Consider the following 13,008-nt stretch of genomic DNA (forward strand, 5'->3'; position numbering starts at 1 on the left):
CTGTTAAGCATTCATAATGTAACCAGTACTATTGGGTGTCAGGGAAAATGTATGGAGTAAAATGTACATTATTTTCATTAGGAATGTAGTGAAGTAAAAGTTGTCAAAAATATAAATAGTAAAGTAAAATACAGATACCCCCAAAAACTACTTTAGTATTTTTACTTAAATACTTTACACCACTGAATAGGAGCCATCCCAGAACCAACCAGCACAAAGACACACAAAAAAGTTTGTTACAAACTCCATGAATTTCTTTATTTTCTTCAGAAAACAGTACATCTAAAAAGAATCACTGCAGTTTTGGCACTACACTAAACAGGTGTGAAGTACTACACTGAACAGGTGTGAAGTACTACACTGAACCAATGCGACTAGATTTTCAAGTCTTCATGGAAAAGTAAATATTGAATCCAAAATAAATCTCTCACTAGGGGTTTTAAAAAAGAATGGAGAACAATGTTATATTGAGGAGTAGAGGGGAAGGGGTGCGATGCTAAGGTGGTGGACAGGATGTTTGGCTATTCCTTGGGCCCCATTTCCCAGACACAGATCAAGCCTAGTCCTGGACTAAAAAGCTTTGTTTCAATGGAGACTCTCCAATTATCATGTTTTTTTAGTCCAGGACCAGGCTTGACCTGTGTCCGGGAAACGAGTCCCTTGGGATTTTGAGAGGGGTTTAGACATGCCATGATGATTAAACTGTACTCATCAGCTGAAAACCGTGCACATAGCCTTGAGGAATGAACACACACTCACACACTCACTCTGCTATATAGTCATCATTGCCCAAGCGAGAGCAGATTACATCAAATGCTCCGTCACTAACAAGCTGAACAATCTACTCACAAACCAAAAGCTTTCATTACCAGCAACTCTAAGAATAATAAAATCAGCACTTCAAACAAATAAATAAACATGTTTGTGCATTTATGTTACATACACATGTTATATACACATAATAAAATATGCATATAGCAGAGATAAACAAAGTACACAAACATCCAAGTATGTAAATGTGTGTGCCAGGTTAAAATGTCCCAAATGACACCCTATTCCCTATATAGTGCACTACTTTTGATCAGAGCCTTATGGGCCCTGGTCAAAAGTAGTGCACTAAAAGGAAAAGAGTCCATTTGTGAAACACTCCTAATCTAAATGATAATGAACGATCATCTGAACACATAGACTGTGGCTAAGAACACTTCACTGGAGACCTGGGACAATATGGTTCCTATCCTCTAGAGCAGGTCTCTCCAACCCTGTTTCTGGAGAGCTAGCCTCCTGTAGGTTTTAACTCCAACCCTGTTCCTGGAGAGCTACCTGTTCCTGGGGAGCTAGGTTTTCACTCCAACCCCAGTTGTAACTATCTTAATTCAGCTGATCAACCACGTAGTTATTAGAATCAGGTGTGCTAGATTAGGGTCATAGTGAAAACGTACAGGACGGCAGCTCCCCAGGAACAGGACTGGAGAGCCTTGCTCTAGTGGGATAATATAGTTAGTTGGTGCAGAGTTGATAACATTGAGGGGATGTTGTACTGAGAGCAATAGTACGGGGGAAACTAGCTCTGGTCCTACGGCGTAGTGGTGCACTAATGGGGGAACACGCACTACATGTTGGACCAGAGATAGGGGGGAAACCTGCAGGCATCTTCGTCAAGCATTCCACTTCCCCACAGACACACAAAGGAAAAGAACAAGAGAAATCAACTGTACAGTAACATTACAGTAATATTACAGTAATATTACAAACTGCAGATCAATCATCCATGCTATGGTTTATCCTTAAATATTAAGTATAGTAGAAATGTAAATGAGCACTAAAACAAATACACAACTCTATTTTATTCCATCCATCCATTACGTATGCATATTCCCCCCTCCCCCTTCTCAAGGTCCTCAGGGTACAGGGTTGTATTCGTTATGGCACAACGTAGCAAAAACCTTTTTCTAAGGAAACATCCAGGTAGTTCCTCCTCGTTTCATTACGTTTGGTGCCTAGTGAAAACGACCCAGGTGTCGTCCGTTGGTCTGGTCAGAGGGCAGGGACCTGGACGTGAGGCCCGTCTCCCCTCATGCAGGCTCGTCTGTTCTGGTATTCACACAGCGTCTCAGAGTAGCGCTGCTGATCGAGGATCAGGTCACCATGTCCATATAATGGTATTCAATACGATCTGAAAGGCAAAACTGATCCTAAATCAGCAATTGTACTCAGACGCTTTGTGAATAAGGCCCTGTTCTGTTCAGTCTGAGGCTTTCCCAGACTAATAACAGAGTGAGGAACTGTTGAGTGGCTCAGAGAGGGCATTCAGGGTGTCGTTCCTCCGTTAAGAAAACATAACAATCTCCATCTGAAAGTTGTACCAGGGCCCTAAAGAGAGACCAAATGGACGGCTGGATTAATGATTGGTGCCTTGTAGTTTATAATGTACTGTAACTTGTGTTGGTGAGGTTTCCACCCAAGCATACGTTTGAATTGATCTACAATGAGTGAGCATTTTAGGATGGGAGTGTGTGTCCTACCAGGTATCTAGGCATAGTAGCAGGGAGAGACCAGCAGGTCGGTCAGAACCAGCAGCTGGTCGTCAGTGAACTGCTGTTTGTGTTCCTGCCAGTTGTCATGATGAGTCCGCCGGAAGTTAGACAGGGTCTTCTTCACAGTCATCTTCAGGGGAGAGAGAGAGAGAGATTCAGGAGCGAGAGCGAGCGTGTGCGAGATTCAGGGGCGAGAGAGAGCGAGCGTGCGAGATTCAGGGGCGAGAGAGAGCGAGCGTGCGAGATTCAGGGGCGAGAGAGAGAGCGCGAGAGTCAGGGGCGAGAGAGAGAGCGCGAGATTCAGGGGCGAGAGAGAGAGAGCGCGAGATTCAGGGGCGAGAGAGAGAGAGAGCGAGATTCAGGGGCGAGAGAGAGAGAGAGCGCGAGATTCAGGGGCGAGAGAGAGAGAGAGCGCGAGATTCAGGGGCGAGAGAGAGAGAGAGCGCGAGATTCAGGGGCGAGAGAGAGAGAGAGAGCGCGAGATTCAGGGGCGAGAGAGAGAGAGAGAGCGCGAGATTCAGGGGCGCGAGAGAGAGCGCGAGATTCAGGGGCGCGAGAGAGAGAGCGAGATTCAGGGGCGCGAGAGAGCGCGAGATTCAGGGGCGAGAGAGAGCGAGAGGGAGAGTGACAGAGAGCATGTCGTTGAGCTGTGTGTGTTAGTCCTCCTCACCTCAATGGGCTGTGTGTCGTTGAGGTGGACGCTCAGGTTCATCAGTAGCTGGGGCATCCAGCTGGGAACGTCGTAGGGGCTGGACAGGATACAGGCACTCAGACCTAACACTCCAGCATGTCGCCTCACTAGATCTACACACACACGGGGGGTGGGCATTGAAAAACTGAGCTAGAACATGTTCAGCAAGGTCAAGACAAATGCTTTTTTGAAGTTTATCTAACACAACCATGGCAACTGTGTTCCAAGTAAACAATTGACCGTTGGCTGTAGACAGCTATGTTCTAATACCCACACTAGTGTGCCACTTAAAATGAAGATACAGTAAATGTACAAAAGTATGTGGACACCCCTTCAAATTAGTGGATTTGACTATTTCAGCCCCACCCGTTGCTGAAAGGTATATAAAATTGAGCACACAGCCATGCAATCTCCAAACATTGCAGTAGAATGGCCTTACTGAAGAGCTCAGTGACTTTCAACGTGATGCCACCTTTCCAACAAGTCAGTTCGTCAAATCTCTGCCCTGCTAGAGCTGCCCTGGTCAACTGTAAGTGCTGTTATTGTGAAGCGGAAACGTCTAGGAGCAACAACGTCTCAGCCGCGACATGGTAGGACACAGAACGGGACCGCCGAGTGCAGGAGGGCATAAAAATAGTCTGTCACTGGTTGCAAAGTTCCAAACTGCCTGGAAGCAACGTCAGCACAAGAACTGTTCGTCGGGGGCTTCATGAAATGGGTTTCCATGGCCAAGCAGCCACACACAAGCCTATCACCATGCGCGGATGCCAGGAGAACACTACCTGCCCCAATGCATAGTGCCAACTGTAAAGTTTGGTGGAGGAGGAATAATGGTCTGGGGCTGTTTTTCATGGTTTCATGTTTTCCTTAGTTCCAGGGAAGGGAAATCTTAACGCTACAGTATACAATGACATTCTAGACAAATATGTGCCTCTAACTTTGTGGCAACAGTTTGGGGTAGGCCCTTAACCTGTTGAGTATAGGGGGCAGTATTTTCACGGCCGGATGAAAAACGTACCCAAATTAAACTGCCTCCTACTCAGACTCAGAAGGTAGAATATGCATATTATTAGTAGATTTGGATAGAAAACACTGAAGTTTCTAAAACTGTTTGAATGATGTCTGTGAATATAACAGAACTCATATGGCAGGTAAAAACCTGAGAAAAATCCAACCAGGAAGTTTGACCTCACATGGTTGTAGTCATTTCAAATGATGTTCTATCTAAACTACAGTGTCTGTGATGTCATATTGCACTTCCTAAGGCTTCCACTAGATGTCAGTCATTAGAACCTTGTTTGAGGCTTCTACAATGCAATTTGATTGAATAATACCCGGAACAGTAAGTGGTCGACCTGGTGTCATTGACTTACCTCGTGCGCTCACGCAGGGCTAGCCATTTTTATTTTTCTTCTGTAATGAATCTGCTATTGTCCGGTTGGAATATTATCGAAATTCTACGTTTAAAACACCCTAAAGATTGATTGTGAACATGGTTTGACATGTTTCTACAAACGCTGAGGGAACTTTATAACTTTTCGTCGATGGTGGATAGATGCATTTTGGAATGGTGATCTGGATGCGCCATCAAAACGAATTTATTTCGACATAAATTATGGACTTTATCGAACAAATGAACATTTCTTGTGGAAGTGGGAGACCTTCCGAGTGCATTCAGCCGAAGATCAGCAAAGGTAAGATAATATTTTTAACATATTTCAGCGTTTTGTGGATGCCGTGGCTGGACGGCTAACTGAATAGCTTGGGGCCCAGTACTCAGAATATTGAACAATGTGCTTTCTCCGTAAAGTTATTTTGAAATCTGACAAAGCGTTTGCATAAAGGAATATTTAATCTATACATCTTTAATTAATTGTTATATATTGTGTCAGCGTTTATGATGAGTATTTCTGTAAATTATGGTGCACATTCACCGGAAATTTTGGGGTGAATACATTTTCTGAACATCACGCGCCAATGTAAAATGTTTTTTTTTTAAAATATAAATATGAACTTGATGGAACAAAAAAATGCATGTATTGTCTAACAATGTCCTAGGAGTGTCATCTGATGAAGATGGTCAAAGGTTAGTGCATAATTTTAGCTGGTTTTGTGCTTTTGAATGGCTACCCTTGCTTGGAAAATGGCTGTCCTTGCTAGGAAAATGGCTGTGTTGTTGTTTTTTTGCTGTGGTGGTATCCTAACATAATCTAAAGTTTTGCTTTCGCTGTAAAGCCTTTTTGAAATCAGACTAAGTGGTTGGATTCAGAAGACGTATATCTTTAAAATGGTGTAAAAATAGTCGTATGTTTGAGAAAATTGAATTGTGGTATTTTAGTTGTTTTTGTATTTCACGCCATGCGATCCCATTGGCTAGGGGTTCCGCTGGCGGAACGGGGTTCCGCTAGCGGAATGCCTAGATGTAAGAAGTTAATGAAACATGTTCAATTTGGTTTAAATAATGCAAAAACACAGTGTTGGAGAAGAAAGTAAAAGTGCAATATTTGCCATGTTAAAAAAGCTAACGTTTAAGTTCCTTGCTCAGAACATATGAAAGCTGGTGGTTCATTTTAACATGAGTCTTCAATATTCCCAGGTAAGAAGTTTTAGGTTGTAGTTATTATAGGAATGATAGGACTATTTCGCTCTATACCATTTGTATTTCATATACCTTTGACTATTGGATGTTCTTATAGGCACTATCGTATTGCCAGCCTAATCTCGGGAGTTGATAGGCTTGAAGTCATAAACAGCGCAATGCTTGAAGCACAGAGAAGAGCTGCTGGCAAACGCAGGAAAGTGCTGTTTGAATGAATGCTTACGAACCTGCTGCTGCCTACTACCGCTCAGTCAGACTGCTCTATCAAATCATAGACTTAATTATAATATAATAACACACAGAAATACAAGCCTCAGGTCATTAATATGGTCAAATCCGGAAACTATAATTCAGAAAACAAAACGTTTATTCTTTCAGTGAAATACAGAACCGTTTCGTATTTTACTTAAAGGGTGGCAACCCTAAGTCTAAATATTGCTGTTACATTGTAAAACCTTCAATGTTATGTCATAATTATGTACAATTCTGGCAAATTAATTACGGTCTTTGTTAGGAAGAAATGGTCCTCACACAGTTCGCAACGAGCCAGGCGGCCCAAACTGCTGCATATACCCTGACTCTGCTTGCACAGAATGCAAGAGAAGTGACACATTCCCTAGTTAAAAGAAATGCATGTTAGCAGGCAATATTAACTAAATATGCAGGTTTAAAAATATATACTTGTGTATTGATTTTAAAGAAAGGCATTGATGTTTATGGTTAGGTACATTGGTGCAACGACAGTGCTTTTTTCGCAAATGCGCTTGTTAAATCACCCGTTTGGCGAAGTAGGCTGTGATTCGATGATAAACTAACAGGCACCGCATCGATTATATGCAACGCAGGACAAGCTAGATAAACTAGTAATATCATCAACCATGTGTAGTTAACTAGTGATTATTTTAAGATTGATTGTTTTTTATAAGATAAGTTTAATGCTAGCTAGCAACTTACCTTGGCTCCTTGCTGCACTTGCATAACAGGTAGTCAGCCTGCCACGCAGTCTCATCGTGGAGTGCAATGTAATCGGCCATAATCGGTGTCAAAAAACGCAGATTACCGATTACTTGAAAATCGGCCCTAATTAAATCGGCCATTCCGATTAATCGGTCGACCTCTAATTAACATGTTTGTCACTTAGCAGACACTGTTATCAAGAGTGACTTATGGGTACAATTAGGGTTAAGTGCTTTGTTCATGGGCACAGACAGATTTTTCACCAAGTCGGCTCGGGGATTCGAACCAGCAACCTTAACCGCTAGGCTACCTGCTGCCCCATAGTAACACAGTCAGGGAAAGTGTGTGCTCTAAGTAATGGATTGGACAGTTAGTAGCTACCTCCAGAAGGGATGGTGTCCACCACGGAGCCCAGCTCCCTCTTCCTCTTCTTGGGCAGGCGGGTCTTGCAGAGGGCCTCAAAGTGGCTCTGCATGGGGCCCTCTATGGACAGGAAGTTACACTGAAGGAAACCGCTCAGAGTGGTGGCAGCCATCTCCCTCACCTGGGGGAGAGAAGGAAAGAGGGTTCATTATTTCTACATACATATGTGGAGCTGGCTGGTCCAGTCTGTACTGACCAGATCTGCTCAACAGACAGAAGCTCCATCTAAACTCGTCTCCTCCTCAAAATGCAGTGAAGGGCTGAGGGGAGGGACCATAGATGGACCTTATCCTCCAACACTCTTGAGATGGAGCCAGAGAGAGCAGGGAAAGAGAGCAGGGAGAGCGACAGAGCGAGCGTGGAGTGGTAGCGAGGTCAGACACACACACACACAAATAGAGGAGGGCAGGTCAGACTATATAACACTGCTAAAAAAAACACACACACACACACACACACACACACACACACACACACACACACACACACACACACACACACACACACACACACACACACACACACACACACACACACACACACACACACACACACACACACAGAGGAGGGCAGGTCAGACTATATATACACTGCTCAAAAAAATACATACATACATACATACATACATACATACATACATACATACATAAATAGAGGAGGGCAGGTCAGACTATATATACACTGCTCAAAAAAATAAAGGGAACACTTAAACACAATGTAACTCCAAGTCAATCACACTTCTGTGAAATCAAACTGTCCACTTAAGAAGCAACACTGATTGACAATAAATTTCACATGCTGTTGTGCAAATGGAATAGACAACAGGTGGAAATTATAGGCAATTAGCAAGACACCCCCAAGAAAGAAGTGGTTCTGCAGATGGGGACCACAGACCACTTCTCAGTTCCTATGCCTCCTGGCTGATGTTTTGGTCACTTTTGAATGCTGGCGGTGCTTTCACTCTAGTGGTAGCATGAGACGGAGTCTACAACCCACACAAGTGGCTCAGGTAGTGCAGCTCATCCAGGATGACACATCAATGCGAGCTGTGGCAAGAAGGTTTGCTGTGTCTGTCAGCGTAGTGTCCAGAGCATGGAGGCGCTACCAGGAGACAGGCCAGTACATCAGGAGACATGGAGGAGGCCGTAGGAGGGCAACAACCCAGCAGCAGGACCGCTACCTCCGCCTTTGTGCAAGGAGGAGCAGGAGAAGCACTGCCAGAGCCCTGCAAAATGACCTCCAGCAGGCCACAAATGTGCATGTGTCTGCTCAAACGGTCAGAAACAGACTCCATGAGGGTGGTATGAGGGCTCGACGTCCACAGGTGGGGGTTGTGCTTACAGCCCAACACCGTGCAGGACGTTTGGCATTTGCCAGAGAACACCAAGATTGGCAAATTCGCCACTGGCGCCCTGTGCTCTTCACAGATGAAAGCAAGTTCACACTGAGCACGTGACAGACGTGACAGAGTCTGGAGACGCCGTGGAGAACGTTCTGCTGCCTGCAACATCCCCCAGCATGACCGGTTTGGCGGTGGGTCAGTCATGGTGTGGGGTGACATTTCTTTGGGGGGCCGCACAGCCCTCCATGTGCTCGCCAGAGGTAGCCTGACTGCCATTAGGTACCGAGATGAGATCCTCAGACCCCTTGTGAGACCTTATGCTGGTGCGGTTGGCCCTGGGTTCCTCCTAATGCAAGACAATGCTAGACCTCATGTGGCTGGAGTGTGTCAGCAGTTCCTGCAAGAGGAAGGCATTGATGCTATGGACTGGCCGGCCGTTCCCCAGACCTGAATCCAATTGAGCACATCTGGGACAACATGTCTCGCTCCATCCACCAACGCCACGTTGCACCACAGACTGTCCAGGAGTTGGCGGATGCTTTATTCCAGGTCTGGGAGGAGATCCCTCAGGAGACCATCTGCCACCTCATCAGGAGCATGCCCAGGCGTTGTAGGGAGGTCATACAGGCACGTCGAGGCCACACACACTACTGAGCCTCATTTTGACTTGTTTTAAGGACATTACATCAAAGTTGGATCAGCCTGTAGTGTGGTTTTCCACTTTAATTTTGAGTGTGACTCCAAATCCAGACCTCCATGGGTTGATAAATTGGATTTCCATTGATTATTTTTGTGTGATTTTGTTGTCAGCACATTCAACTATGTAAAGAAAAAAGTATTTAATAAGATTATTTCATTCATTCAGATCTAGGATGTGTTATTTTAGTGTTCCCTTTATTTTTTCGAGCAGTATATATATATATATATAGAGAGAGAGAGAGGAGGGCAGTTCAGACTATATATATATATTTTGGAGGGCAGGTCAGACTATATACAGGAGGGCAGGTCAGACTATATACAGGAGGGCAGGTCAGACTATATACAGGAGGGCAGGTCAGACTGTATACAGAAGGGCAGGTCAGGCTATATACAGCGGGGAGAACAAGTATTTGATACACTGCCGATTTTGCAGGTTTTCCTACTTACAAAGCATGTAGAGGTCTGTAATTTTTATCATAGGTACACTTCAACTGTGAGAGACGGAATCTAAAACAAAAATCCATAAAATCACATTGTATGATTTTTAAGTAATTAATTTGCATTTTATTGCATGACATAAGTATTTGATACATCAGAAAAGCAGAACTTAATATTTGGTACAGAAACCTTTGTTTGCAATTACAGAGATCATACATTTCCTGTAGTTCTTGACCAGGTTTGCACACACTGCAGCAGGGATTTTGGCCCACTCCTCCATACAGACCTTCTCCAGATCCTTCAGGTTTCGGGGCTGTCGCTGGGCAATACGGACTTTCAGCTCCCTCCAAAGATTTTCTATTGGGTTCAGGTCTGGAGACTGGCTAGGCCACTCCAGGACCTTGAGATGCTTCTTACGAAACCATTCCTTAGTTGCCCTGGCTGTGTGTTTCGGGTCGTTGTCATGCTGGAAGACCCAGCCACGACCCATCTTCAATGCTCTTACTGAAGGAAGGAGGTTGTTGGCCAAGATCTCGCGATACATGGCCCCATCCATCCTCCCCTCAATACGGTGCAGTCGTCCTGTCCCCTTTGCAGAAAAGCATCCCCAAAGAATGATGTTTCCACCGCCATGCTTCACGGTTGGGATGGTGTTCTTGGGGTTGTACTCATCCTTCTTCTTCCTCCAAACACGGCGAGTGGAGTTTAGACCAAAAAGCTCTATTTTTGTTTCATCAGACCACATGACCTTCTCCCATTCCTCCTCTGGATCATCCAGAAGGTCATTGGCAAACTTCAGACGGGCCTGGACATGCGCTGGCTTGAGCAGGGGGACCTTGCGTGCGCTGCAGGATTTTAATCCATGACGGCGTAGTGTGTTACTAATGGTTTTCTTTGAGACTGTGGTCCCAGCTCTCTTCAGGTAATTGACTAGGTCCTGCCGTGTAGTTCTGGGCTGACCCCTCACCTTCTTCATGATCATTGATGCCCCATGAGGTAAGATCTTGCATGGAGCCCCAGACCAAGGGTGATTGACCGTTATCTTGAACTTCTTCCATTTTCTAATAATTGCGCCAACAGTTGTTGCCTTCTCAACAAGCTGCTTGCCTATTGTCTTGTAGCCCATCCCAGCCTTGTGCAGGTCTACAATTTTATCTCCGATGTCCTTACACAACTCTCTGGTCTTGGCCATTGTGGGGAGGTTGGAGTCTGTTTGATTGAGTGTGTGGACAGGTGTCTTTTATACAGGTAACGAGTTCAAACAGGTGCAGTTAATACAGGTAATGAGTGGAGAACAGGAGGGCTTCTTAAAGAAAAACTAACAGGTCTGTGAGAGCCGGAATTCTTACTGGTTGGTAGGTGATCAAATACTTATGTCATGCAATAAAATGCAAATTAATTACTTAAAAATCATACAATGTGATTTTCTGGATTTTTGTTTTAGATTCCGTCTCTCACAGTTGAAGTGTACCTATGATAAAAATGACAGACCTCTACATGCTTTGTAAGTAGGAAAACCTGCAAAATCGGCAGTGTATCAAATACTTGTTCTCCCCACTGTATATAGAGGAGGGCAGGTCAGACATATATACATACACATAGAGGAGGGCAGGTCAGACATATATACATACACATAGAGGAGGGCAGGTCAGACATATATACATACACATAGAGGAGGGCAGGTCAGATATATATATATATATACATAGAGGAGGGCAGGTCAGACATATATATACACACATAGAGGGCAGCTCAGACTATATATATAGGAGGGCAGGTCATTAGACTAGAGGGCAGGTCATTAGACTAGAGGGCAGGTCATTAGACTAGAGGGCAGGTCATTAGACTAGAGGACAGGTCATTAGACTAGAGGACAGGTCATTAGACTAGAGGACAGGTCATCTGGGGTATTTTTTCTGAATAGAAATACAGAAAAGCCTACATCACCCTCCCCCTTATCCCCTCCCCATAGCAACAGAATACTCCTGCAGTCTGTGGTTTCCATAGCAACAAGTGAGAGGGGGACCGGAGGGGGAGAATAAGGATGAAGAGTGCTGTAAGACAGGGAGGAGAGGGCCTGTGATCTACACACACACACACACACACACACACACACACACACACACACACACACACACACACACACACACACACACACACACACACACACACACACACACACACACACACACACACACACCTTGTAACCTCCAGACATACCATTCTGTCTTCTTCAATGTGATCTGTAACCTCCAGACCTACCCATCTACCATTCTGTCTTCTTCAATGTGATCTGTAACCTCCAGACCTACCTATCTACCATTCTGTCTTCTTCAATGTGATCTGTAACCTCCAGACCTACCCATCTACCATTCTGTCTTCTTCAATGTGATCTGTAACCTCCAGACCTACCCATCTACCATTCTGTCTTCTTCAGTCATGACACCATCTGTCATTCAGTCTGTTGTGTACTATGATCATCCTCTCTGTTGAACTCATTTTCTACATTCAATCAAATGTATTTATAAAACCCTTTTTACATCAGCAGATGTCACAAAGTGCTTAAACAGAAGGAACAACTACCTAGAAAGGCAAGAACCTAGGTAGAAACCTAGAGAGGAACCAGGCTCTGAGGGGTGGCCAGTCCTCTTCTGGCTGTGCCGGTGGAGATAAGAGTACATGGCGATGAAGGCCAGATTGTTCCTCAAGATGTTCAAAACGTTCATAGATGACCAGCAGGGTCAAATAATAATCAGTGATTGTAGAGGGTGCAACAGTTCATCACCTCAGGAGTAAAATATCAGTTGGCTTTTCATAGCTGAGCATTCAGAGGTCGAGACAGCGGGGGGAGCGAGAGAGAAAGGGTCGAAAACAGCATGTCCAGGATTTGTGTGTGTGTGTGTGTGTGTATTACCTCCAGCTGCTCGTCCTCCAGTAGGCGTATGACCAGTGCTCTGACGTCGTTGACGGCTCCCTGGTCGCTCATAAAGGTGAACAGGTTGTAGAAGACCATGATCTGTAGGTACGTCAGCACCGTGTAGCGTGCATGCCACGAACTGCTGCCTGCTATCTGGAACATAACGGAACCATGTTAATTTCAACATGACGGTAATGATCTGTAGGGACGTCAGCACTGTATAGAATGCATGCCACAAACTACTGTAACGTAATCCAGAGAGAACAGCATCCAGCGTGTACCACAAACTACTGTAACGTAATCCAGAGAGAACACCATCCAGCATGTACCACAAACTACTGTAACGTAATCCAGAGAGAACAGCATCCAGCGTGTACCACAAACTACTGTAACGTAATCCAGAGA

The 13,008-nt window shown here is 44.7% G+C and overlaps 1 protein-coding gene across 2 annotated transcripts in view; it reads right to left on the reverse strand.

Annotated features, from left to right (window-relative positions):
- Positions 1 to 232: 232 nt before the first annotated feature.
- The window catches only part of LOC106611227 (proteasome activator complex subunit 4B), an 89,408-nt gene continuing 76,632 nt past the window's right edge, over positions 233 to 13,008 (reverse strand). For both annotated transcript variants that reach the window (XM_014211221.2, XM_045724975.1), the window contains 5 exons: positions 12,601 to 12,756; positions 7,166 to 7,328; positions 3,208 to 3,341; positions 2,526 to 2,667; positions 233 to 2,373 (listed from right to left, as the gene is read on the reverse strand). In XM_014211221.2, the coding sequence (XP_014066696.2) occupies positions 2,533 to 2,667; positions 3,208 to 3,341; positions 7,166 to 7,328; positions 12,601 to 12,756 (588 nt within the window). In that variant the 3' untranslated portion in view covers positions 233 to 2,373; positions 2,526 to 2,532. The remainder of the gene's footprint in view (positions 2,374 to 2,525; positions 2,668 to 3,207; positions 3,342 to 7,165; positions 7,329 to 12,600; positions 12,757 to 13,008) is intronic.

The sequence above is a fragment of the Salmo salar genome, chromosome ssa01, assembly GCF_905237065.1.
Source record: "Salmo salar chromosome ssa01, Ssal_v3.1, whole genome shotgun sequence".
Lineage (NCBI taxonomy): Eukaryota > Metazoa > Chordata > Actinopteri > Salmoniformes > Salmonidae > Salmo > Salmo salar.